The sequence below is a fragment of the Mirounga leonina genome, unplaced genomic scaffold (genome assembly GCF_011800145.1).
Source record: "Mirounga leonina isolate KUSES-001 unplaced genomic scaffold, KU_Mleo_1.0 Mir_94, whole genome shotgun sequence".
NCBI classification, from domain to species: domain Eukaryota; kingdom Metazoa; phylum Chordata; class Mammalia; order Carnivora; family Phocidae; genus Mirounga; species Mirounga leonina.
This window is the reverse complement of record NW_023270855.1, coordinates 54,033,326-54,058,368: the sequence shown is the minus strand read 5'-3', so window position 1 is coordinate 54,058,368 and position 25,043 is coordinate 54,033,326. Positions and strand designations below refer to the sequence as shown.

At 47.7% G+C, this 25,043-nt stretch overlaps 1 protein-coding gene across 4 annotated transcripts in view; it reads left to right on the top strand.

The window, feature by feature from the left end:
• Nucleotides 1-23,853, top strand: part of VAV1 (vav guanine nucleotide exchange factor 1) — a 51,767-nt gene extending 27,914 nt beyond the window's left edge. Inside the window, exons 7-27 of one of the 4 annotated variants that reach the window (XM_034996361.1) lie at nt 79-147; nt 317-420; nt 883-1,099; nt 1,787-1,882; nt 2,082-2,150; nt 2,421-2,507; nt 2,611-2,696; nt 3,026-3,158; nt 3,491-3,600; nt 4,257-4,358; nt 4,590-4,687; nt 4,773-4,795; nt 4,947-4,992; nt 7,589-7,725; nt 8,083-8,148; nt 11,867-11,898; nt 16,240-16,356; nt 17,546-17,633; nt 19,960-20,074; nt 21,597-21,745; nt 23,269-23,853. In XM_034996361.1, the coding sequence (XP_034852252.1) occupies nt 79-147; nt 317-420; nt 883-1,099; nt 1,787-1,882; nt 2,082-2,150; nt 2,421-2,507; nt 2,611-2,696; nt 3,026-3,158; nt 3,491-3,600; nt 4,257-4,358; nt 4,590-4,687; nt 4,773-4,795; nt 4,947-4,992; nt 7,589-7,725; nt 8,083-8,148; nt 11,867-11,898; nt 16,240-16,356; nt 17,546-17,633; nt 19,960-20,074; nt 21,597-21,745; nt 23,269-23,322 (1,998 nt within the window). In that variant the 3' untranslated portion in view covers nt 23,323-23,853. Of the gene's footprint in view, nt 1-78; nt 148-316; nt 421-882; nt 1,100-1,786; nt 1,883-2,081; nt 2,151-2,420; nt 2,508-2,610; nt 2,697-3,025; nt 3,159-3,490; nt 3,601-4,256; nt 4,359-4,589; nt 4,688-4,772; nt 4,796-4,946; nt 4,993-7,588; nt 7,726-8,082; nt 8,149-11,866; nt 11,899-16,239; nt 16,357-17,545; nt 17,634-19,959; nt 20,075-21,593; nt 21,746-23,268 lie in introns of all 4 variants that reach the window. The other 3 variants (XM_034996360.1, XM_034996363.1, XM_034996362.1) reach the window with 3 other exon arrangements.
• Nucleotides 23,854-25,043: the final 1,190 nt, after the last annotated feature.

Below are 25,043 nucleotides of genomic sequence, written 5' to 3'. Positions count from 1 at the left end.
CTCCTTGTCCCCATCTCTCTGGGACGGGGCTGGAGGGAGAGGTCTCCCCCTCCCTCACTCTTCTCTCCCCTCCCACAGCACTTCATGAAACCCCTGCAACGGTTCCTCAAACCTCAAGACATTGAGATCATCTTCATCAACATCGAGGTGAGCTGGCCAATCCCCAGTCCTCCTGGCCTCTGTCCAGTGGGGACAACCTACTGGCCCCACCTGTCTCTGGAGTGCGGGGGTTGGGATTTGAGCAACATAGGGCAGGAGGTGACCCATCTCCTGCTTGGCGTCCTGAGCCCTGGCCCTCACCCCTTCCTCCGAGTAGGACCTGCTTCGTGTGCACACTCACTTCCTAAAGGAGATGAAGGAAGCCCTGGCTGCCCCAGGTGCACCCACTCTCTACCAGGTCTTCATCAAATACAAGGAGAGGTGAGACCCAGCTGGCCAGCTCAGACCCCTGGAAGTCACCCTGTCCTGCTCAGGCAGGGCATTTGGGAGAAATTGCCCTCAGAGACTACTGGACAGGCAGGGCTCTTCCTTCTTTGCTCATGGGCAAGGGACTACCCATCTCTGGTTCAGTCACCAGCTCTGCCTCTTTTGAGCTATGTGGTATTGGGAAACCACTTAACCTCTCTGTGCTTCTGCTGCCACATCTATTAAAATCAGTGTGGCATAGGAACGTACCTCCTAGGGTGTGGCGAGGATTAAATAAATGATGCCTAAAGTGCTTAGCAAAGGGCCTGGCACGCAGCAGGTGCTCTGTAAGTGTTGGTTAAATGAATGAACATTGGAGAGACGCTAGGCCAAGTGCCAAGAGCTTCTTATGCATTATCTCATTCAATGCTACAATAGCTCCATGTGGGAGGTGCTACTGTTATGCCCATTTTACAGATGGGGAGACCGAGGCTCAGCATCACCCATCTGGGAAGAGGTGGGGCCCAGATTGACACCAGATCTGCCTGACCGTGGTGCCGGCCACCATTACCCGGCCACCTGTCCTTCCCTCAGGTTCCTTGTCTATGGCCGCTACTGCAGCCAGGTGGAGTCGGCCAGCAAGCACCTGGACCGTGTGGCCGCAGCCCGGGAGGATGTGCAAATGAAGCTGGAGGTGGGGGCCCAGGCCACATCTGGGGGACTCTCTTGCTCCTTCCCAAGGCCCCAGGGGCAGCGGGGAGGGGACTGAGCTCATGGTGCCACTTTCTGCAGCAGCCCGGCCAGTGACCTGCCCGCCGAGGGTTTGGGGAGGGAGGTACTGACCAGCCGAGTGGGAGAAATGGAGCAGGAGGAGGCGGGCAGGAGCACTGAGCCCTGACCCCAGCTGAACCCCAGCTCTGGACTCAGCCCTGACACCAAGCTGAGGTCCTGACCCCGAACTGAACTCTGACTCCAAACTGATCCCCAGGCCAGCGTGGGCTGAGCCCCAGCCTTGGCTGCTCAAGTCCAGGCTGAGCTTCAACTTTACATCGAGCCCCATCCTGGGCTGAGCCCCACCCTGGCCCAGTGTGTCTAGTGGAAGCACAGACAGGGCAGAGATGATGAGGAGTCACCTGTATGTGTTGTATATCTGGCCTCGTTGGTATCCACTGTGGAGACCCTGCAGACCTGTCCCTCTCTCCCTCGCCAGCCCCACTCAGCTGGTGCCATCCTGGGCTTCTGCCCCAGGCAGTATTTGCCAGCCTTCCAGGAAATTCTTCATTATTTCCTTAGGGGAGATATGATGTTTCATGTTCTAGAAAAGTCCACACCTGTCTGCACCTCATCTTGCTCATCTCTTTCTCTGACACCCCCCCCCCAGGAATGTTCTCAGCGGGCAAACAATGGGAGGTTCACCTTGCGGGACCTGCTGATGGTGCCCATGCAGCGGGTGCTCAAGTACCATCTCCTTCTCCAGGTGCGCGAGTGGGGGCCCCTAGGCAAGGGCTTGGCTTCTGTACCTCTCTGTGTCATAGGAGGGGGTGCGGCTGGCTTCCAGAGGCTGGGCTCTAGGACCCTCTGGGAGGAAGGGGGAAGCTGGCAGGCCAGGCTTGTCTGGAGGGCCCCCAAGAAGAGAGGGCAGGCCCAGGTGATGTCTGTCTCTGTGGGTCATGCAGGAGCTGGTCAAACACACGCAGGATGCGGTGGAGAAGGAGAGCCTGCGGCTGGCCTTGGATGCCATGAGGGTGAGTGGTCCCACACAGGTACACATGCATTCAAGGTAGCGCAGCCCAGGCACACGGTCACCCCCATGGGCAACCCCTCCTCTCATCAAGAGTGACATGACCATGTGACCAGTGAGTGATTCCCAGCATCCCCCTTGGGGACAGGACATGCTGGGGACACCCTTTCTACCCCTCCTACCAGCCCCTGGTGGGGGCTGACTCCTTATCCCCTGCCAGGTAGGGGACTGGGTGGGGTGGGCGGTCCAGGCTCACCACATGTCCCACCCCCAGGACCTGGCACAATGTGTGAACGAGGTCAAACGGGACAACGAGACACTGCGGCAGATCACCAACTTCCAACTGTCCATTGAGAACCTGGTGAGGGGGTGGGACAGGGAGAGCCAGGGGTGTGGCCATGTGGGGAGGGTGTTTGGTGTTCCTCCTTGGTGGCCCCTTGCCAGACCCCCTTCCTGCTTCATAGGATCAGTCTCTGGCCCACTATGGCCGGCCCAAGATCGATGGGGAGCTCAAGATCACCTCAGTGGAGCGGCGCTCCAAGATGGACAGGTGGGCGGAGCCAACAGATAGAGGGTAGAGCCTGGGCAGGGGTGGGGACAGATTTCTAGTTATACCAGGGGGTGGAGCCTAGGTGGACAGGCGGGGCAGAATAGGCGTAGATGTGTGGGTGGAGCCAAGACCAACAGGTGCTGGGACCAGCACGGATCTTACTGGGTGAGGTCAGGATGGACAGACAGGCGGGCACTGCCAAGTTGGTCACAGAGGAGGAGAAGGGCAGGAATCCTAAATGGACAGCAGGGTGGAGCCAGGAAGGTGGAGGAGATCAGGCAGGGAGCTGGTGGGAGCCAGACAGAGGTACCTGACCCAGCTCCTCTCAGGTACGCCTTCCTGCTCGACAAAGCTCTGCTCATCTGTAAGCGCCGAGGAGACTCCTATGACCTCAAGGACTTTGTGAACCTGCACAGCTTCCAGGTTCGAGATGACTCCTCTGGAGATCGAGAAAACAAGAAGGTGGGCTCTGAGGCCAGAGCTGGGGTCCCCAGTGCTGGGAAGCCCCAGTGCAGCTTAAGGCTCTCCCCTTGACCTTTCAAATGCCAGTGTGTGTGTGTATGTGACCTGAGTGTGTATATGCATGTGAGTGTGCGATTTTAGATTTATGGATGTGTATTTGGTTCTCCTGGGTAGACCCTTACAAAGGTACCCACCCATGCCTGGTTCTTCTGGGGGCAGAGAGGCTGTTTTGGCCTAACCCTGTTCCCCCCCCAGGGGTAGGGGTAAAGAGGGTGTGTGGTCCCACCCTCTGCAGAGCAGGTGCCTTCATTCTAAACCCCGCTTCCCTGCAGTGGACTCACATGTTTCTCCTGATTGAGGACCAAGGTGCCCAAGGCTATGAGCTGTTCTTCAAGACACGAGAACTAAAGAAGAAGTGGATGGAGCAGTTCGAGATGGCCATGTGAGACACCCCCCCCCCCCACATCCTGTCCTCAGAGGACTCTGCATACAGGCACGGGCTGAGAGGCAATTCTGTGCTCCATTCTGTAGGGCCATTCTGAACCTCAGTTTCCTCATCTGGGAAATGGGAGGGATAGGCTTTTGATGTTGTCTGCATCGTCAGAATGCCAAGGTTCTGTGTGAGCTTCAGCCACCAGCCTGGACCCCTCTTCTTCCTCCTCCTTCTTTTTCTTTCTCTTCTTGAGGTGAAGTTCATGTAACAGAAATTTAGCTATTTTAAAGTGCATGGTTCAGTGGCATTTAGTACATCACAGTGTTGTGCCACCATCACCCTGTCTAGTTCCAGAGCATTTTCATCCTCTCAAAAGGAAACCCTGCAGCCATGAAGCAGTCACTCCCATTCCCCCTGCTCCCAGCCCCTGGCAACCACCAGTTTGCTTTCTATCTCCATTCATGTTCATAGCAGCACTATTCACAATAGCCAAAAGGTGGCAACGACCCAAATGCCCATCAGTGGACGGATGGAGAGGCACAGTATGGTTTATGCAACGTATGCAATATGGCTCTGATGCATGCAAGTGGCAGCATGTATCCGTCCTTCATACCCTTGTGTGGCTGAATACTATTCCATTGCATGGGATTCTCTCCCCTCTCCAGCTCCAACATCTACCCTGAGAACGCTACTGCCAACGGGCATGACTTCCAGATGTTCTCCTTTGAGGAGACCACATCCTGCAAGGCTTGCCAGATGCTGCTGAGGTGGGCGTACGGGAGGGTGGGCCTGGGGCTTGGGCTTGGGCAGCTCTACTCCTTAGAGGGGCTCCCCCAGCCATCTGTCCCCTGAGTTGGGAGGTGGGAGGCTCTCCTTTGAGCTTCAGCTCCCCCATCTCTTTCCTGCCCTAAAGAGAACCCAAGGGGACCCTTGGCAAAGTGATCAGCTGTGTCTGTTCAACATCACTGACTTTCCTTTATCTGGTCTTGCTGTCCCAGAGGCACCTTCTATCAGGGCTACCGTTGTCATCGGTGCCGGGCACCTGCACACAAGGAGTGTCTGGGACGGGTCCCTCTGTGTGGCCGACCTGGGCAAGGTACCAGTGGGACAGAGGGTGGGAGGTGGCCCTGGTTCTGCATGGGGGATTTCCCATCCTCACTATTTCCTTTTCCATCCCACAGATCTTTCAGGAACTATGAAGAAGGTAAGACCCCAATGCTCCTTTTTCTGCATGGAAAATCATGGGGGATAAGGATGGTTGGTCATGGCCCTTTGCTGGGTGCTCACATAGGGGCTGAGGAGGACCCAGGCTGGGCCCAGGTAGCCACGCTTGCTTTCTTGGTCTCTCCCTCTAGGATAAGCCACATCGCCGGGCTCAGGACAAAAAGAGGAAAGAGCTGGGTGAGTCCGAGGGGGGTGGGGCAGGAGGAAATCCAGTCTTTGCTTCAGATCTCAACAATTATATTATTGACAACATAGTGTCCTGTTTATAAAGCTGTGATCCATTTGTTCTACTCCTAGAAGCCTGAAAGGAATTTAAAAATAACCAACTCAAATTCTTTACTTGCTTTGCTCAAACCCTAGGAAGAGAATGTAGCACTCCTTGCTAAGGTACTCTCTCTCTTACCATCCATTTTTCTTGTCCACTGACCCTTTTTTCTTGCTCTCTCACAGGCTCCTTCTCTAGCCTTAGTCAACTAGGCACACCTCTGACTGTTCTCCTCTCCTCTCCTCTTGATTCCGTGCCGCAGAATCTTACTATGATATGTGGTTTCAGCAAAATGCCCTCCACCTGGAGGATGGGGAAGCAGAGGACACGGATTCTTTTTAGCCCAGTGGCAGGGGAGAGAGGCTGGACTCATTCCTATGTTAATGTATTTTGTGGAATCACAGCCGTGCTGGGTGATTTGTGTTTACATCTAGTGGATACGTCATCTGGGGCAAAGGATGACTAAAACACCTGTGCTTCTTGTCCTCTGGAAGCTCTCAGATCGGTGGTGGGGGACAGACTTTCATGGTGGGTGAAGTAGAGGGTTTTCTGGAGCATAAAACTGAGGGACCTGACAAATCTGAGCCTTCAGGGAAGGCTTCTCAGAGGAGGAGGCATTTAGGTGGATGTTCGATGGATGAGGAGGAGTTAAGCAGATGAGGAGGAGGGTTGTTCTAGGCAGAGGGAACAGCATGTGCAAAGGCTAGGAGGCAGGGAGGTCCAGGCTTCATTGAACATGTGAGAACAGTTTGGTGTGGCTGGTGGAAGTAAACCCTTTGCTCATAGTCATACAGAGTCAGTGTAAAGACCCAGATTTCATACCTACCTATCCCTAGCTATCTGTATTCACATATAGATGTCACCATATAAAGATCTACAGATGTCTATTATCTAGATCGATAGGTGGATAGATATATCAGGTTTATTTGAAATGGTAAAAAATTAGAAACAACTTAAATGATCTCAATAGGAGGAATGTATATATCATTATATGTATATGTATTGTATAATCAGTTTTATACAAAAAATATATATCAGCTTTATTTGTTTTTTTTTTTTTTTTTTTTTTTTAAAGATCCTATGTATTTGTCAGAGAGGGAGAGAGAGAGAGAGAGAGAGAGAGCACACAAGCAGGGGGAATGGCAGGCAGATGGAGAAGCGGGGTCCCCGCTGAGCCAGGAGCCCGATGTGGGACTTGATCCCAGGACCTTGGGATCATGACCTGAGCTGAAGGCAGACGCTTAACCGACTGAACCACCCAGGCATCCCTTTATTTGTTTTGTTTTGTGTTTTTTTAAAAAAGATTTTATTTATTTATTTAAGAGAGAGAGACACACAGAGCACAAGCAGGGGGAGCATCAGAGGGAGAGGGAGAAGCAGGCTCATGTTGAGCAGGGGCCTGATGTGGGGCTTGATCTCAGGACCCCGGGATCATGACCTGAGCCAAAGGCAGACCCTTAACCGACTGAGCCACCCAGGTGCCCCAGCTTTATTTGTTAAAAACTAGAAGTGACCCAAATGTCCTCAATAGGGGGAAATACATATAAGTGTATGTATATCTATTATATATATGTTCATATTTATGCATATCATATATATGTGTTAATATGCACATTTATACATACCCATTATATATATACTTTTTATTAAGATAGAAAATACATACTGTAAGATGTATAATGTGAACACATCTTAACTCCATGGCTCCATGAATTTCTATCCCAGTCATTGCCATGCAGATCAAGGTATAGAACATTGAACTGAATTCTAGAACTACACAGTCCAATACAAATTAAAAATAGTTTAAATAACTTGAAACTCCTGTATTCAGCCACCCTAGTCACAGTGCATGTGCTCAATAACCACCTCTGGCTAATGACCGCCCTACCAGACAGCACAGACTGTTGAACATCTCCACCACACAGAAAGTTTTCCTGGACAGTGCTGCTGGTCAGTACCCACCTGGCTCTCAGAGGGGACTGCTCTTAGACCTCTGTCACCATAGATGAGTTTTGCCTTTCTTTGAACTGCACAAATATGAAATCATGTGGTGTGTCCTCTTCCCGCATCTGGCTTCTTTAAGCAGCATGATGTTGGTGAGACTCACAGTTTGTTCATTGCTGCATAGTGTTCCATTGTATGATTCTATCACACTCGGTATATCCATTTTATTTAGGACATTGGGTTGTTGCCAGTTTTGGGCTTTTGTGAAGAAAGTTTGTCTAGGACTTTTGGTGGACACGAGCATTCGTTTCTCTTGGTCACATACACCTGAGTGCAATTGTCGGGACACAAGGTAGATACCTATTTAGCTTTGGGAGATATTGCCAGACAGTTTTCCCACGTGGACTCCCACCAGCAATGTAGGAGAGTTCTACATGCTCCATATCCTCACCACCACTTGGTGCTGTCAGTCCCTAATTTTTGCCTTCCCGGTGGGCAGTGAGACTCAGGTGTGAACATCTCTGACCACCAATCACACCGAGCCACCACCTTCTCTCCCTCCAGGCCTGCCCAAGATGGAGGTGTGTCAGGAATACTATGGGCTTCCTCCACCCCCTGGAGCCTTTGGACCTTTTCTACGGCTCAACCCTGGAGACATCGTGGAGCTCACCAAGGCTGAGGCCGAACAGAACTGGTGGGAGGTATAGGCTGGGCTGTGGGAGTGATGGAGAAGGACCTGAGTGTGGGGTCATGGGTGTAGGCAGTCCCGGGAAGTGACTCTGGCAGGGGAGGCTGGTCTGGAGGAGGCATCTGGGGAGGATGGTAAACATGGGGATTTCTAGGGCTGGCCTGGCCCTTCTGAGCTGGCTGTCTTCCCAGGAAGTTGATAGTAGCTGGCACTCCATGGGTCATGCAGGTGCAGAGAGATAGATGGACAGACAGAGTGGCCACTGGGTATAAAGTTCAGTGTGCATGCGTGCGTGCGCCCACACACACACACACACATGCATGAATGCCTATAACCTCTCTGTCCATGTCTTTGCCTCCTGGCTTTTTAGGGCAGGAATACGGCTACCAATGAAGTTGGCTGGTTTCCCTGTAACAGAGTCAAGCCCTACGTGCATGTGAGTGCCTCAAATCTGGATGTAGTGAGGGCAAGGGGGTCCAGAGAAGGTCCTGCGGGGGTAGGAAGCCTTGGGGTGATACCCCTGAGATAGGGAGGGGCTGCCCATCATGGCAAGTCATTCCCGAAATCTGTGTTCTGCCTAGTTTGCCTACTGAGCCCAGAGTGGGGGCCACACAGAGAATGATGACCAGTCCTTTCCCCCTTGATTCTTCTTGTATGAAGGTCCTCTTCCTCGTAAAGGAGAAGGAGCAGGGGCCCAGAAGGCTGGCCAGTCCCTGCTTCCTTCAGAGACAGCGAATGTTGTCCCATCTGGGGGGTGGCCACTCACGTCTCCTGGCCCAGCTCCTGTAGACACACCTGCCCACACTTTGCCTGCCTCTGTTCTTCAGCTGTCCTCTGCTCACCTGACCACCTTGTTCTCTGATGACCTCCGATTTTTCCCACTTTCCCCAGACCTCCCTCCCTCACGGTAGATGCCCCTCTGCCTGCTTCACAGCCCAAATAGGAACCTGCAGAGGGAAATTCTCTCCTGTTCTGTTGCTTTAATTTTGTATCATTTCAGACTTCCAGAAAGGTTGCTAGAATAATGCAAAGAACTCCAAATAGCCTTTCCCCAGATCCACAAGCTGTCAACATTTTGTCCTATTTCTCTCTCATTTGCTCTTTCTCTGCACATTTTATTTTAAAAATTCATATTATTTTTTTCTTGAGACATTTAAAAGTTTACAGACATATTTTCCCTTCACCCCTAAATACATTCTAAGAATAAGAACCTTTTCTTAAATAACCATAGCATGATTTTAACAACCATGAATTTGACACTTGACATTGACATTATACTGTGATTTAATTTATAGTCCGTATTTAAATTTTGACAGTTTCCCCCAAAATTATCTTTTAGAGATTTTTTTCTTTTTTGGCCTGGGGTCTTCCAGGTTTCTCCACTGTGGAGTTACATTATACATTTCCAACTTCATGGTTCTGTCCAAGTTTATTCGCAGATGTTCTACTGTAAGGACTAGCTGTCTCCTAATCAATCAATTAATTAACCTACCTAGCAATTAGTCATCTATGTATCTAATGATCATCTGTGTATCTATCTGCGTCTTTGTGTATCCATTAATCATTTATATATCAATCTATGTATCAAGCATCTATGTATCTGCGTAGCTGGGTATCTGTCTATCTGCCAATCGGTCAGCTATGTATGCATGCATGTATCTCAGGAAATGCCCGTGGATTCTTGCTTTAAAATTGTCCCAGCTTTGGCCAGTGGGAGCCCTATCAGCCTGGCTCATCTGTTCTTTTGATGAGTCCCTATTATTCTCTGAGGTCTTCCTTATTTTCTGGCGTAATACCAGACTTACCTTGTACTTCCCATGCCCCAGTCTTGGAATCAACCCTTTTCCCAAGGAGCCCTGGTCCTTTCAGGGGGACATGGCATTCAGAAGCCAAGATCTGGACATCTCTCTAGTTTCTGCTTCCAAATGTACTGCCTTCTTAAAGCTACACCCATCCTAGCCTCCTCCTCTCCCAATACAATGAAGGCTCTGAGAAAAAATAGAAAAAAATGACAATTCTCCTTTCAACTCAAGGATTCCATGCTCCTGGAACCACCTACCTTGCAAGAAACTACTTTGTTCTCTATGTGCCTCTCTGGAGATTCTTAGTGCACATACAAGTAGATACAAATACGGATTCTCATTTCCCCCATGATAGATTCAAAAGATTTGATATTCACTGTTATGCAGCCTTCCCCTCTGCCCCCACCCCTTAATATATCTTGGGATCTTTCCATGGCACTGTACGTAGACCATTTTATTCTTTTTTCCCTTTAAAAAATTGAGGTGAAATTTGAAAAAACATAAACCATTTTATTTTTATTTTTTTAAATTTTTTAAATTTATTTATTCATGAAAGTCAGAGAGAGAGGCAGAGGCAGAGGCAGAGGGAGAGAAGCAGGCTCCCTGCCTAGCAGGGAGCCCGATGCGGGACTCGATCCCAGGACCCTGGGATCATGACCTGAGCCGAAGGCAGACGCTTAACCATCTGAGCCACCCAGGCGCCCCAACATAAACCATTTTAAAGTACACACTTCAGTGGTACATTTTGCAATCATTTCATTTACGTGAAACATCTAAAATAGGTAAATCCACAGGGAGAGAAAGCAAATTGGTGGTTCCCAGATTTTGGAGCTGGGGGGGACTAGGGACTGATGTTTAATGGGTGATGTGTATGGGTTTTCTTTTGGGGTGATGTTTTGGAACTAGATAGATTATTCCTCATTCTTTTTATTGTTAGTATTTTTAAATTATGGTAAAACACACATAACATAAAATTTACCATTTTAACCATTTTTGAGTGTACAGCTTGGTGGCATTAGGTACATTCACACTGTTGTACAACCGTTCCCACCATCCTTTGCCAGAACTCTTTTCATCTTGCAAAGCTGAGAGTCTGTCCCCATGAAAGAGTAACGCCCCTCCCTTTTCCCCAGCCCCTGGCTCCCACCATCTACTTTCTGTCTCCAAGACTTTGACTCCTCTAGGGACCTCAGGTAAATTGTGTTGGTCCTTTTGAGAATGGCTTTTGCACTGAGCCTAATGTTTTCGGGTTCATCCATGTTGTAGCAGGTGTCAGAATGGCCTTCTTCTTCAAGGCTGAATAATATTCCATTGTGTGGACATACCACACTTTGTTTACCTGTTCATCTCTTGATGGGCACACACCTTTTGGCTATCATAGATAATGTTGCTATGAACATGGATGTATAACTATCTCTTTGAATTCCTGTTTTTAATTCCCTTGTGTAGATACCCAGAAGAGGAGTCACTGGGTCATATGGTAATTCTATTTTTAGTTGTTGAGAAACTGTCATCTGTTTTCCTTAGCAGCTGTATCATTTTACATTTCTGCTATAAGATTTCCAATCTCCCTATAACCTTGCCAACACTTGCTATCTTCTGTTTTTTGGTTTTTTGTTTTGTTTTGCTTATTTTGACAGTAACCATCCTAATGTGGTGGAAGCGAGCACCTTTGCATTTATTCAGACCAGGGGTTGGGCTTTCTGTAAATATATAATACAGATTTTCATCTTTGCAGGTCAGAGGCTCTCTTTGTGACCTCTTACCTCTGCCAGAGAAGTGCAAAAGCAGCCTCAGTGTGTAAACGAGAGGGCATGACTATGTTCCAATAAAAACTTGATTTGTGGGGGCACCTGGGTGGCTCAGTTGTTAAGCGTCTGCCTTCGGCTCAGGTCATGATCCCGGGGTCCTGAGATCGAGCCCCGCATCGGGCTCCCTGCTCCGCGGGAAGCCTGCTTCTCCCTCTCCCACTCCCCCTGCTTGTGTTCCCTCTCTCGCTGTGTCTCTCTCTGTCAAATAAATAAATAAAATCTTTAAAAAAAAAAAAACTTGATTTGTGGACCTTGGCATGTGAATTTCATCCCATCTTCACATGCCGGGCAATATTATTCTTCCTTTAAGTTTTGTCAACTATTTAAAAACATAAAATCCATTCTTGGCTTGAGGGTCATGCTAAAACAGGTGCCTGGACAGCCCCTGTTGGAAGTGGACGGGTCTCTTGGTGAACAGCACGGTGCCTGGCGCTCAGTAAATGATGGTGGACTGAATGATAGTAGATGATAACAAATGAATGGAGTGCCCTGCCAACCTGGGTTCTTGATCCTAAGTCCCAGTCTCTGTCTGTGTCCCCAGGGTCCCCCTCAGGACCTGTCCGTTCATCTCTGGTGAGTAGAACTACCTTTCTTATTTTCAGCTTGAGGCCCTCTGGGGTGGGTTCCCAGGTTGGGCGTGGAGGGGCCTCCAAACTAACTGCTTATTTATTTTTTAAACTCTGGGTATTGACTGCTGGATTGAGCCCTGTACCCGGGGCTGCTGAAGAGCGAGCAAGCGAAAGAGAGTCCCTGACTCCGGGAGATTAGGGTCTCCCTGGAAGGAAAATGATGGTGGGGATGGTAACGGCAGCCCCTCCCTCCTGCTTTTGAACACCTATTGCAGGTAGAACAGTGAAGGGTAGAGGTTTACAGTGTTGCTTCTGGAGCCCACTGACCTGGGTTCAAATGCTGAGTCCCACATTTCCCAGCTGTGTGACCTTGTGCCGGTAACTCAACCTCTCTGGGCTTCAGCTCTCCTTTCTGGAAAATAGATTAATACCAACAACTATTTGGGGATTTTTTAAAAACCCATTTATAGGGTTTTTTATAAGGCGTTAATGAACTGTTACCTGTAAAGTTCTTAGTCCTGTGCCTGGCACACAGTAAGCCCTTTATTATCTGTGATTAGATTAGACCTGTTATTATTGTGGCCATCTTATTAGGACTACATTTCATCAATTCTAAAATGCACATTTTTTTTCATGTTTTAACATCTCTGACACTGGAATGGCTCTTACAATCAATGGAAGATCAGTCTTCTGCCTAATTTTATGGGTAGGAGTTTTCATTTCATAATGGCCCGTGAAAGAACAGTGCCTTTTGCAGTCGCCAGCATCTTAGATGATATCACGTGGGATTGTTTTTTTGTCTCTCTCTTTTTTTTTAAAGATTTTATTTATTTATTTGACAGAGAGATAGACAGAAGAGCACAAGCAGAGGGAGTGGCAGAGGGAGAGGGAGAAGCAGGCTCTGCACTGAGCAGGGAACCCGATGTGGGACTCGATCCCGGGACCCTGAGATCATGACCTGAGCCGAAGGCAGATGCTTAACATCTGAGCCACCCAGGCGCCCTCACGTGGGATTGTTTTTAATGAGTGTTGTGTCAGCACTTTAACGAGCACTTCGAATTCTCGTAAAAACCCTTTGCTTTTCTTCCTCCCTTTCGGCAAAAGAAGGAGGAAACCAAGGCTTAGAGGGGGGAAGTGATTTGTTCAGTGTCACGCAGTGAGGAAGTGATGGAGACAGGATGGAACCCATCTGCCCCGACTCCAGACTCCAGAGCCAGACCTTGCTGCCCCTCGAGAGTCAAAGTAACACCAGGGGCATAATAACGCTCGCATTTCCTGAGCGGCCGAGGGGCATCGGCTGCATTACTGCCAGTGGTCAGAAACGTCGCTCTGTATGTCTGGGGGGCAGTTTTAACTTCCTCTTTGCAGAAGAGGAAATCGGGGCTCTGAGTGGCAAAATCAGTTCCTGAGGTCACAGAGCCAGGTTTCAGACCCCATCTCCACCCTCCCCTGCGGGGATGGGGTCATCACGCCTGGAACTGGGTGACTCATTTCGGGTGCAAGATTTAAGGGGGCGCCAAAACCCCAGGGATCAAGGTCCATGCTATTTCAAGGCAGCAGTTAAAATAATAATCAAAAGCGAGGCAAACGGGGGCGCCCCGCTGGCTCAGTTGGGAAGCATGCAACTCTTGATCTTGCGGTGGGGGGTTTAAATCCCTCGTTGGGCATAGAACTTACTTAATTAAAAAAAATAAAGCAAGGCAAAATCCATGATAAGCAAAACATCAAAACTGTAAATAAAGACAGGATCTGACAGGGCTGGGGGTAGAAAGAGGTGATGTGGTGAGCCCCCAAGTACGGAGTCATGTCTTGCCTTTATTTAAAGCCTTGACGTTTTGTTCACCTTGGATTTTTTTTGCATTAATTTTTAAAAACTGAGTTGAAATCCACATAACATACAATTAACTGTTTAAAGTGGCATTTATATTCATACCTGTATTTCTATTACATGTTTACATGTATATATCATAGTTATATTTTACCTCAAATTAAAATATGTTATTTATGTTACATATTTACATTTGCAGCATAAATACATTCATGTTCACCTTTATCTATCGTCTATAATTACATATGATCTATAATTAGCATATATGTTATGTATTTACATTTATAGCACAATACATTCATGTTTGTATTTATATCATCCATAATTGTGATTTTCTATAGTTAATATATATTATTTATGTTACATATTTATGTCCAGCATAAATATATATATATATATATTTTAAAGATTTTATTTATTTATTTGAGAGAATGAGAGAGAGCAAGCACATGAGAAGGGGGAGGGTCAGAGGGAGAAGCAGACTCCCTGCCGAGCAGGGAGCCCGATGCGGGACTCAATCCTGGGACTCCAGGATCACGACCTGAGCCGAAGGCAGTCGCTTAACCAACTGAGCCACCCAGGCGCCCCAAGACGAAATGAACTTTTTTTTTTTTTTAAAGATTTTATTTATTTATTTGAGAGAGAGAGAATGAGAGAGAGCACATGAGAGAGGGGAGGGTTAGAGGGAGAAGCAGACTCCCTGCCGAGCAGGGAGCCCGATGTGGGACTCGATCCAGGGACTTCAGGATCATGACCTGAGCCAAAGGCAGTCGCTTAACCAACTGAGCCACCCAGGCGCCCCAGCATAAATATATTTATATCCAGTGGCATTTCGTACATTCTCAAGGTTGCGTGGCCATCACCAGTATAACTCCAGAACATTCCATCCCCCCAAAGGAAAGCCCGCCCCCATTAGCGGTCACCCCCAGCCCCCCCAGCCCCTGGCACCCACCTCTAACCCCTTCCCGTCCGTGGATGAGCCTGTTGTGGACAATTCACACACATGGAACCACACACAGTGTGGCCTTCTGTGTCTGGTTCCCTCTCTGAGTGTCGTGGGCTCAGGGTCCGTCCACGGGGCAGTGCATGTGGGCGCCTCGCTTCTTTTATGGCTCTTTGGCAGTCGTTTTGGTTTTTAAAAGTATTGCATTAAAATACTCCTTACTTCATTTGCTATCACTTATCTTGATGGTGGCGTGTTTTGCTCCCTCTTCACAGTTTGTACCTGGGGCTGGTGTCTCACTCTCTTCACCCAGTTTCTGTCCCGGTGACCATGGAGACGGGCGAACTGTGGGGACTCAGTAAATGCCCATCCAAGCAACGTCAAATTCCAGATTAAAGGGGAAAAAACCGTGCTTTTTTACACTCACACTCTTGACCAAAATTGTGGGTTTTTTCCCCACACCCAAACAATTCTGTAATTCTTCCCTCTCAGCTGGGTGTCCTATAATTGAGTTCAATTCTGACACTACCCATCTGGAGATGGCATCAGACCCCACAGGTTAAGAGTTGGTTCACATCAGACTGCCCACACCTCAGGTGCTAATCTCAAGTCCAGCCTTCCAGGACTTCTGACCGACCTGCTGTAAATTGTAGGCTCCCACAACCACCGCCCTGGTTTGGATAATGCAGTAGCACAAACTCCTAGAACTCAGGAAAACCATTTCTTTAGATTACGAGTTTATTATAAAAGGCCATGTCAGGGCTCAAGAATTCCTGTCTCCTTCAAGGTCCTTCTAGCAGGACTAAAACTCAAATTGCCACGAGACAGATTAATAGGAGAAAAATCAAATTTAATTTTGTATGTACAGGGAATCCACAGAGAAATGGAAATCCCAAGACGGTCAGGCAAAAGGAGGCATATATGTCATTCCAAATTAAGGAGAAGGGGGCAAGGGTGTGGGATGTCAAAGGGAAGGAATGCCCTTCACAGGAAGATGAAGAGGAGGAAATGTCTGGTACACAAATGTTTGCTGGGCCCCTGGGAAACTGTGGGGCACAGAGGATTTGATCAAACGGGCCTCGCTAAGTTCCTCCCAGCCCACCGCACCTCGTTCATAGCCTAATGTAGGTATCTAGGGTGATGGTTGCTATCTTCCCGGAGCAGGTCCTCTGTCAGCATTCTGTTTAGGCAGCTGTGGGGGAGGTAGAGTTTTTCCTGAATCTGCTGGGTTTTGATTGCTTTTTTCTTATTTTTTAGATTTTATTTATTTGTCAGAGATGTAGAGAGAGAAAGAGAGAGCATGAGCAGGGGGACCTGCAGGCAGAGGGAGAGGGAGAAGCAGGCTCCCCGCTGAGCAAGGAGCCCCGTGCGGGACTTGTGACCTGAGCCTAAGGCAGACGCCTCACCGACGGAGCCACCCAGGCGTCCCGGGTTTTGATCGCTTTTTAACTCAAAATGGTCTTCATGCCAAAGTGGCCCATCTTGGAGTAGCAGCCTGCCCTGGGACTGTCACCAACTTAAAAATCACAGGCACGGGGGTGGTGTGGACCTCTCTCCTTGGTGTATCTTGACAGGTACGCCGGCCCCATGGAGCGTGCGGGGGCAGAAAGTATCCTCACCAACCGCTCGGATGGGACGTTCTTGGTGCGGCAGAGGGTGAAGGACACAGCAGAATTTGCCATCAGCATTAAGTAACTCCTCCGTCCCTGACCCCCTGTGACCTGGGCGCAGCAGGAGCCTGGGAGGAAGGGAATGTCCAGTTACAATAGCCATCTCGCTCCTTTTACTTGACGGACAGCCCACAAGAAAGAGATATGCTTCCCAGGCAGGCTCTAAAAGGCATTTAGCACATCCTAGCAAGAGGCAGAAATCCCACGTGGACCAACGCTCGCGGACCTCTTTGCTCATGCCTGTCTGTTGTGTGCAGCTTCTCACTCACGGTGACTCGTTTCCCGGTCGGTTTTATAATTTTGTCTTGTGATGTCCAGTGGGGCTTTCCCGCTGGGGATCTTGTGCTGCTTGGGTCTCCAGAGATTTTGCATTTGCTTCTGTTGATCACCAACGGGGTTTTTTTTTTTTTTTTTTCCAAGTTCAACATTTTAGGTTAATTCCTTAGTTTCCCCAGACTGTGCAGGTGGTTTAAGGTCAAACCCCAAACCTACATGAGGGCAGGCGTGAGGTTCTGAATTCTCAAGGGTGACTTTTCCGTTTGGGGTCTGAGACAGATACGCTTTCTTATGGTCCCCTGTGCGACGGGTGGTTTTTCTAGAGGATGTAGCATTTGATAGTCCAGGCTTATGGGGTGTGGGTGGGTCTCAGTGCTAACCCTCCACCTCCATGGGCCCAGTAGCTCATCCCATGTTTCTATGGGATCATCAAGGCATAAGCTACTTGGTTAGCAAGATCAGCAAACCCCATAGGGTTCACTCAGTGAGCTCAGTTTTAGTTTCAACCTCAATTTTGGCCTCTGGGGATTTCCCTTTACTTTTTTGAGAGCTCAGCATTTTTGTTCTCATCCTTTCTTGTTTTCTGTAGTCAGATTTTTTTTGGGGGGGGGCGCCAGTTATCTAGTTTTCCATGTTGACAGAAGTGAATATCTCTTCCATGTCCTTACTAGTCTGTGGCCCGCCATGTTAGTGGAAATGGGTCCCTTTTCCCATCCTGTAAATCCTAGGTCCTCCATCTTGGGGGAAGCACAGATCTTATCCTCTCTATTCTAGACCACGGCTTTCTTTGCAAGACCTTTGTGACTTCTCAACAACCCTCTGAATCAGGGTGTGGGGTTGTGTAGCCCGGGGGCTGAGACTTGGCAGGGGATGGGCTTGGGTCCCCAGCCTCAGGGCTCTGTGACCATCTGGGCCCCTCTCTCACTTCTTCCAGGTATAATGTTGAGGTCAAGCATATTAAAATCATGACAGCGGAAGGACTGTACCGGATTACAGAGAAGAAGGCTTTCCGGGGCCTTACGGTAAGGGCCAATCCACCTCAACCCCAGCCTCCCAGAATCTAGGAGAATCTAGCCCTCCCTGAAGCTCCATCTTGGGACACCGCCTTTCCCACACCCAGAGCAGTCCCTCCAAGAGCACTATGGAGCAACGGGCTTTAAACTCATTCCCCTAATGGCTGATGATGATGATGATGATGGTGATGATGATGATGAATAACAGCAGTGAGCATTTACTAAGCACTTACTGAGTGCCAGACATGCTCTGGATAGGACTCCAGTGAATCCCCTCGACTCACTGTGGGAGGTTCTATTTCCCACACAGATGAAACTGATGTTCTGTCCTTTTTTAGTATCACAGAAGAGCAGAGCTGTTTCTGTCAGACAGCAAGGCTTAGCTTTGCCTCATCTGTTCAATGGTCTTTTCACTGCGAATTCAAACACCTTTCAAGTGTTTCTGCTTCTGTTTGGTGCCCTGTAGTTTGGGGAAAACTTTTAGACATTTTAAATCCCATTGGTCTAAGGCACATGGATTTTACCTGTGGTCCTTGGATCCTTGAGGAGCTTTGAGTCCTCTGGAAAAAGATACAGAATTTTGCACATAGCTGCATGTATTAGGAGGTGAGTGTCTCAGATTTCCCTTGATTCTCAAACAGATCCTTGACTCCCTGAAAGGTTAGGGACTGTTAATTTATTCCACAATTTTTTTGTCCACCAAACTTGATTCTGAAAAATTTTCCCCTCATTTTTTTATTTCTGAAAAATTTCCAAAAAGTTACTGGAATAGTGAAATGAACATTTGTGAATCTATCACTTACTAATTGTTACTGTTCTTCTTTTGTGCCCTGTCAATCCCTCCCCCCTGACACACATTTATTTTGCCCTATGTAAGAATAAGTTGCAGGCATCTAGACCGTTCACCCAAAAATACTTTAGCATGAATATCCAAAGAGCCAAGACGTTCTTTTTTTTTTTTAGACATTTTTTTATTCTTATGTTAATCCCCATACATTACATCATTAGTTTTAGATGAAGTGTTCCATGATTCATTGTTTGTGCATAACACCCAGTGCTCCATGCCGAACGTGCCCTCCTCAATACCCACCACCAGGCTAACCCATCCTCCCACCCCCCTCCCCTCTAGAACCCTCAGTTTGTTTTTCAGAGTCCATCGTCTCTCATGGTTCGTCTACCCCTCCGATTTCCCCCGCTTCATTCTTCCCCTCCCGCTACCTTCTTCTTCTTCTTCTTTTTTTTCTTAACATATATTGCATTATTTGTTTCAGAGGTACAGATCTGAGATTCAACAGTCTTGCACAATTCACAGCGCTTGCCAGAGCACATACCCTCCCCAGTGTCTATCACCCAGTCACCCCATCCCTCCCATCCCACCCCCCACTCCAGCAACCCTGTTTGTTTCCTGCAATTAAGAATTCCTCATATCAGTGAGATCATATGATACATGTCTTTCTCTGTTTGACTTATTTCACTCAACATAATACCCTCCAGTTCCATCCACGTCGTTGCAAATGAGCCAAGACATTCTTGTACCTCACTACAGTATCATTATTACGTTCAGGAAATTGAGCATTGATGCAAAATTATTATGTAATATACAGTCTATTTTCCAAACTCCTGATTGCCCCCAAAAGTATACCTTTTATAGCTCTTTTTTCTTGTAGGATATAATCAAGGATCACACATTGCATTTAGTTTTTATCTCCTTAGTCTCTTTTCATTTGTAATAGATTGCCAGCCTTTTTAAAACCTTTTTTTTTCTTTTGGTCTTTCATGATACTGGCATTTTTGGAGTCTAGAACGCTAAACCATGAGACATTTTGTCTTGTCTTAGCTACTACACTCTACTGCCCCTCCCCCGGGGGACTGTATTCCGGATCTGCCCTTTTCCAGATGTGGGACCCTGGATGAGGAACTTGGCCTCTCTGTGACCTGGTTTCTCCATTTATAAAATGGGAGAATCATGAATGTATTCACCTTTCATGATTATTAGGAGATTTTGATGCTGTGTGATTGCACACTGACCAGCACATAGTAGGTGCTGAATAAGCAGAATTTATTATTATTATAATAATTAGTTATAAAAATCAGTCTCTTGACACCCACAGTGGGGGTTGATTTTGGTGAGCTGGTTATCAGGCAAGTTGATTATTCGGTAAATTTATTATGAAGTAACTTGGTTATTAAGAGAACTGGCTTTAGGCAATGTGATCTCTTCCCAAAAAAATGGTCCCGGTTGCCCAGGAAGGGAATGAGCTCCCCATCATGGGGAACAGTCAAGGAGTCACCAGGGAGGCCAGAAGGGATAGCATCTGCCCCCCTGTCCCTCCAGGAGCTGGTGGAGTTTTACCAGCAGAATTCTCTAAAGGACTGCTTCAAGTCACTGGACACCACCCTGCAGTTCCCCTTCAAGGAGCCCGAGAAGAGAGCCATCAGCAAACCCCCAGGTAGAGGTCTCAGGCTGGGGACCTGTGCCCCAGCTCCTTCCTGTTGTAGAGGGCAAGTTTGGGGATGCTATGGACATTCCAGTGGGCATACAGAGGTCATGTCTGGTAAACAGTGGGAGCTCCTTCTCACGATAGTCTGTCCCTTTGCTCTTGGGTGGTTTGCATGTTCATTTGCTTGGGTGGAAGATGGGACAGAGCTTACTTTTGTATTTGGGAAGATGAGGACACTAGGTACCAGAAGGGTTCTCACCTGCACCTTTTAAGCCTGTATTTTTGTATCAATATCAAGGATTATTTAGTATCTATAACATTCTCTCACAAAAAGGCAAGACCTTTAGTGCACTCTTCTCTTTTCCTTTGCATCTCTCCCGCGTAGGTTCATGGACGTTATCTGGAATGTTGGATACAGTTTGCTATGAATTAAAATAATCACAACATATGTTTTAGGGATTCTTTCTTAACAGTGGCGTTTAACTTCTCAAATACAGTATCAAGAATTACTCAGACTCCATCTATATTTCTTGTTTTCTATATTTTCCTTTATTTTTAAAATTCCTTATTCTGATTCAAATTTCATTTTGCTAGGGTGCATCCTGAAGTATGTTTTTCAGAAAAGTCACATGGGTGGTATAGTTTCTGGATTCTTATATATCCAAAAAATTTTTCAAGAGAGATTTAAAAAATCAATTATTATTAAAATGTTACATTTTTGGGGGCGCCTGGGTGGCTCAGTCATTAAGCGTCTGCCTTCGGCTCAGGTCATTATCCCAGTGTCCTGGGATCGAGCCCCGCATCAGGCTCCCTGCTCCACGGGAAGCCTGCTTCTCCCTTTCCCACTCCCCCTGCTTGTGTTCCCTCTCTCGCTGTCTCTCTCTGACAAATAAATAAATAAAATCTTTAAAAAAAATAAAAAAAATAAAATGTTACATTTTTGAAAAAAACACCACCAACATAACACCAGGACACCAATCCTCATCAAAGGATCCTCATCACCCAGTGGGATAAATGTGTCTGTCTGAACATTACTTATTTGCCCTGGTGTATATATGGATTTTAGCATACTTGGAGAAATACTACAAATTAATTTTCCATTCTACAATGTTGCTTAATATTTTACTATGAAAAATTTTCTGTTTCTTTCCCCCTTGTATCTCTTTTTTTTATTCCCTTTCTTTTTTGACCCTGGTCCTCTTTAGGATAATTAATATTAACAGCCTAGAATGAATTTCTCCATATCTTCCATTTCTTTCACTATAAATATATAGAAACCATTTAAAGAAATTCATAAATGGCATTATTTTCTAAACTTGGATACTGGTTGGGCTAGAATGATGATTTCAAAAGAACAGTTTTGTCCCCTCAGAGCACGGGGCACCCAATACTCTGCATGAAGAAGTATTGAGGGACGCTTTGTCCTGGTGTTACTCTCCTGAGAGCATTGCCTCCCCCCAGCTGTCCCCAGATGGTGGGCAGGTGTCTGCTTCAGGACCTTTACTCATCCCAGCTCTCCCCTACACAGCAGGGAGCACCAAGTATTTTGGTACAGCCAAAGCACGCTATGACTTCTGCGCCCGGGACCGATCAGAGCTGTCCCTCAAGGAGGGTGACATCATCAAGATCCTTAACAAGAAGGGGCAACAAGGCTGGTGGCGAGGGGAGATCTATGGCCGGGTGAGTTGGGGTAAAGCTTGGCGGCCTGGGGAAAGGGCATGGGGTGACCTGACTATAGCGCTATAGCCTGGAATTGTGGAATGGAGCAGGTGGGGAGTGGCCCTTGTGGGTATTCCCTGGTCAGAGGGGAGGAAAGGAGATAGAGATGTCATTCATTTATATAACTTGCATTTATTTACTGAGCACCTACTATGTGCCAGGCACTCTGCTGGGTGCTGAGGAGACAAAAATTAGTGTGGTACAGTTACTGCCCTCATGAAACTCATAGTCTAGTGAAGATGATAGACGTGTAACCAAGCAGGTACAACATTGAATGGTCAGGGTTGAGGTGGGGAATCACAGGGCAGGGTAGGAGCAGGTCAGTAGGACTTCTGGGAGGCCAAGGTGATCACTGAGGGGTGAGTAGTTAGCCAGGCAAGAAGGTCATAGAGGGGGTGGAGGAAAGTATTCCAGGCAGAGGCACCAGCATGTGCAAAGGCCCTGAGGTGAGAGAGTGATTAGCATGTTTGGGGGACATGAAGGGAGGGGTTTTTGTCTATCTTGTTCACTGCGCCGTGTCTCCAGTGACTGGCACATAATAGGTGCTCAGTAAATACTGAATGCATGAAGAGGTATATAACTGGAAATGACCATTTTTGCCTCTTGTGCTTTTTTGTCTGCCTGCATTCGGACTGTCTGTCAGGAGGGACCGCAAGGTTCCTCAAAACATTTGTTTCTACCTGGTTCTTATTTTTGTCTCACAAAGACAGAGAGTCTTCTTTATTTTATCCATGAATGAATTCCTAGTCTCTAGAATACTGCCTCCCTTGTAATGGTTTCTCAAAAATATTTGTTGAATGAAGGTAAGGACATTGGTCAGGAGCTTACATTCAACTGGGGGAAACATGTGAAAAAACAGCCCAGATAATTGCTTAGATGAACAGTTTTGTTAAGAATTGTGGAGGGTAAGTTCAGTGTGCAGTGGAGGACAGTTGGGGTTTGAGGGAGCCTTTGGGAAATCTCAGCTATAATGAATTCATCCATCCATCCATCCATCCATCCATCCATCCATCCATCCATCCATCCATCCTTTTAAGAAATATTTATTAAGCATCTCCCATGTGCCAGGAACTCTTCTAGACTCTTGGGAATCTAATGAATCAAAGAGACAGCAATCCTTGCCCTTGAGGAGCTCATGTTATAGTGGGGGTGTGGGGACAGACAACAAGCCCATAAATAAGTAACATATACTCAATAAGATGCTGACAAGTGCTATGGAGAAAAATTAAGCAGGGATAAGGAGTGTTGGGGTGGGTGGGGTTTGCAATTTTAAATAGGGTGGTCAGGAAGGTCTCACTAATAAGGTGACATGTGATAGAGAACGCTGGAAGGTGGGGGGGTTGTCAGCCACGTGTACCTCTGGGGGATGTACTTTCTGGGGTAGAAGATGTGGCAGGTGCAAAGGCCCTGAGGTGTGAGGGCATCTGCCTGGTGTGTTGAGGAACAGTGGGGAATGTTCTGACCCCTTCCTCTTCTCTTTCCAGGTTGGCTGGTTCCCCTCCAACTATGTGGAGGAGGATTATTCTGAATACTGCTGAGCTTTGGCACACTGGCCGAGAGATGAGAAACTCCAGGCTCTGAGCCCAGGATGAGCGGCAGCAGGGTCAGGCGGGCTGTGACAGGTCCCAGTGGGCTGAGAATCCAGGATGGACTGTGGAGGGCCAGCGTCCAGCTGGCAGGGCTCCTGGGATGATGCCCTGCCATGGTTAATTTATAACACACTGATTTTCTCTTGGGTCCCCTCAAGAAGGTGGGGCTCAAGGCAACAGCTTTTAATAAAATGATGAAAGGAATGACTGCTGTCATTCAGGAGGACCTGGACGGGAAAGGGTGGGAAAGGACATGGGGGCACAGATAAAAGCCCCCTCCACAATCCCCGCCTTCCAGCTTTATTATCTTGCTTTGCCATATACGATAAGACCCCAAGAAGGAAATGGGACCCCCAGAAGGTAGGAAAGAATTTTACACTCACAGATTCCAGATCACAAAAATGTAACTCTCCTTTGTTTTTTCTCTGCTAGAACTTAACTACCCTCCAATTCTGCTAAGAGGTAGAGAGACTTCATCTTAGTTTCCCCCAAGATCAGGTTTTTTTTTTTTTAAGATTTTATTTATTTATCTGAGAGAGAGAATGGGAGACAGAGAGCATGAGAGGGGGAGGATCAGAGGGAGAAGCAGACTCCCCGCCGAGCAGGGATCCAGATGTGGGACTCGATCCCGGGACTCCAGGATCATGACCTGAGCTGAAGACAGTTGCTTAACCAACTGAGCCACCCAGGCGCCCCCCCCCAAGATCAGGTTTAAATTCCAGGCGGTTTGGCACTAGGGTGTTGGGGAGACAGCTGGTACTTGATGGTTATTTATCACACTGCCACCTGCAGAGATGTCATGGTTTCTGCTTTGCCTTTGGTTCCTCTGTGTCTTCCACATCCTTCTTGGCACATGCAAGACATCTGGCTGTTTGTCCTGAAATGCTGAGTGGAATGACTGTCCCTCTTGGTTTACCTGCAACAGTCCTGGCTGTTGCCCTGGTATAGTTATTAATCACGATCCTTTTCATTTTCCAAGGTGTCCTGGTTTGGGTGATAAATTATATGGTCACTGCCTTAGGTTGGGCTTCTCCAGAAGCAGAGCTTGAGACAAAGATTTGGATGTGCAGAGTTAATCTGGGAGTGATCCCAAGAAGTAGCCAGAAGGGAGAGAGAAGGGAGAAGGGAAAAGGAAGGAGCCAGTAAAGGGAGCACTGACGAGCAGGTGACAGCTATGGGCGACAGGGGCTCATTCTTGTTGGGGACCCCTGGAAGTCCACATAGAACATTCCTTGCAGTTGAAGCACCAGGGAGCTAGGGTATGTGTTCACCAACTTCCATCAGTCATTACTTGAAAGCTGCTTGTATGTAGGCAGGGCATGCTCTAGTGGTTGGAGAACCACAGGCATTTCTGGAGCTCTTGACTTGTTGGATATTGTCAGTGGGTGCGTGGGGTGCTGACAGGGTCTGCTGCATTATCCCTAAGTACAGAGAAACTGCATGCACACCCCTTCGCAGCCATCCCTACCCAATGGATGCTGCCCTATGCAGGGTGTGGGGAGCCTCTGCAGAGTTTGCTATATCCTGGGATCCCTAGGGCTCCAGAGAACCTTCTTTTTCTCATATCACCCTGAAGCCATCTAAACTGGGGTGTGCAGATAGGATACAGGGATGCTTCTCTTGACCCCTCTCTTCCCCTCCACCTTGGAGAGTCATTGACCTATCTCGTT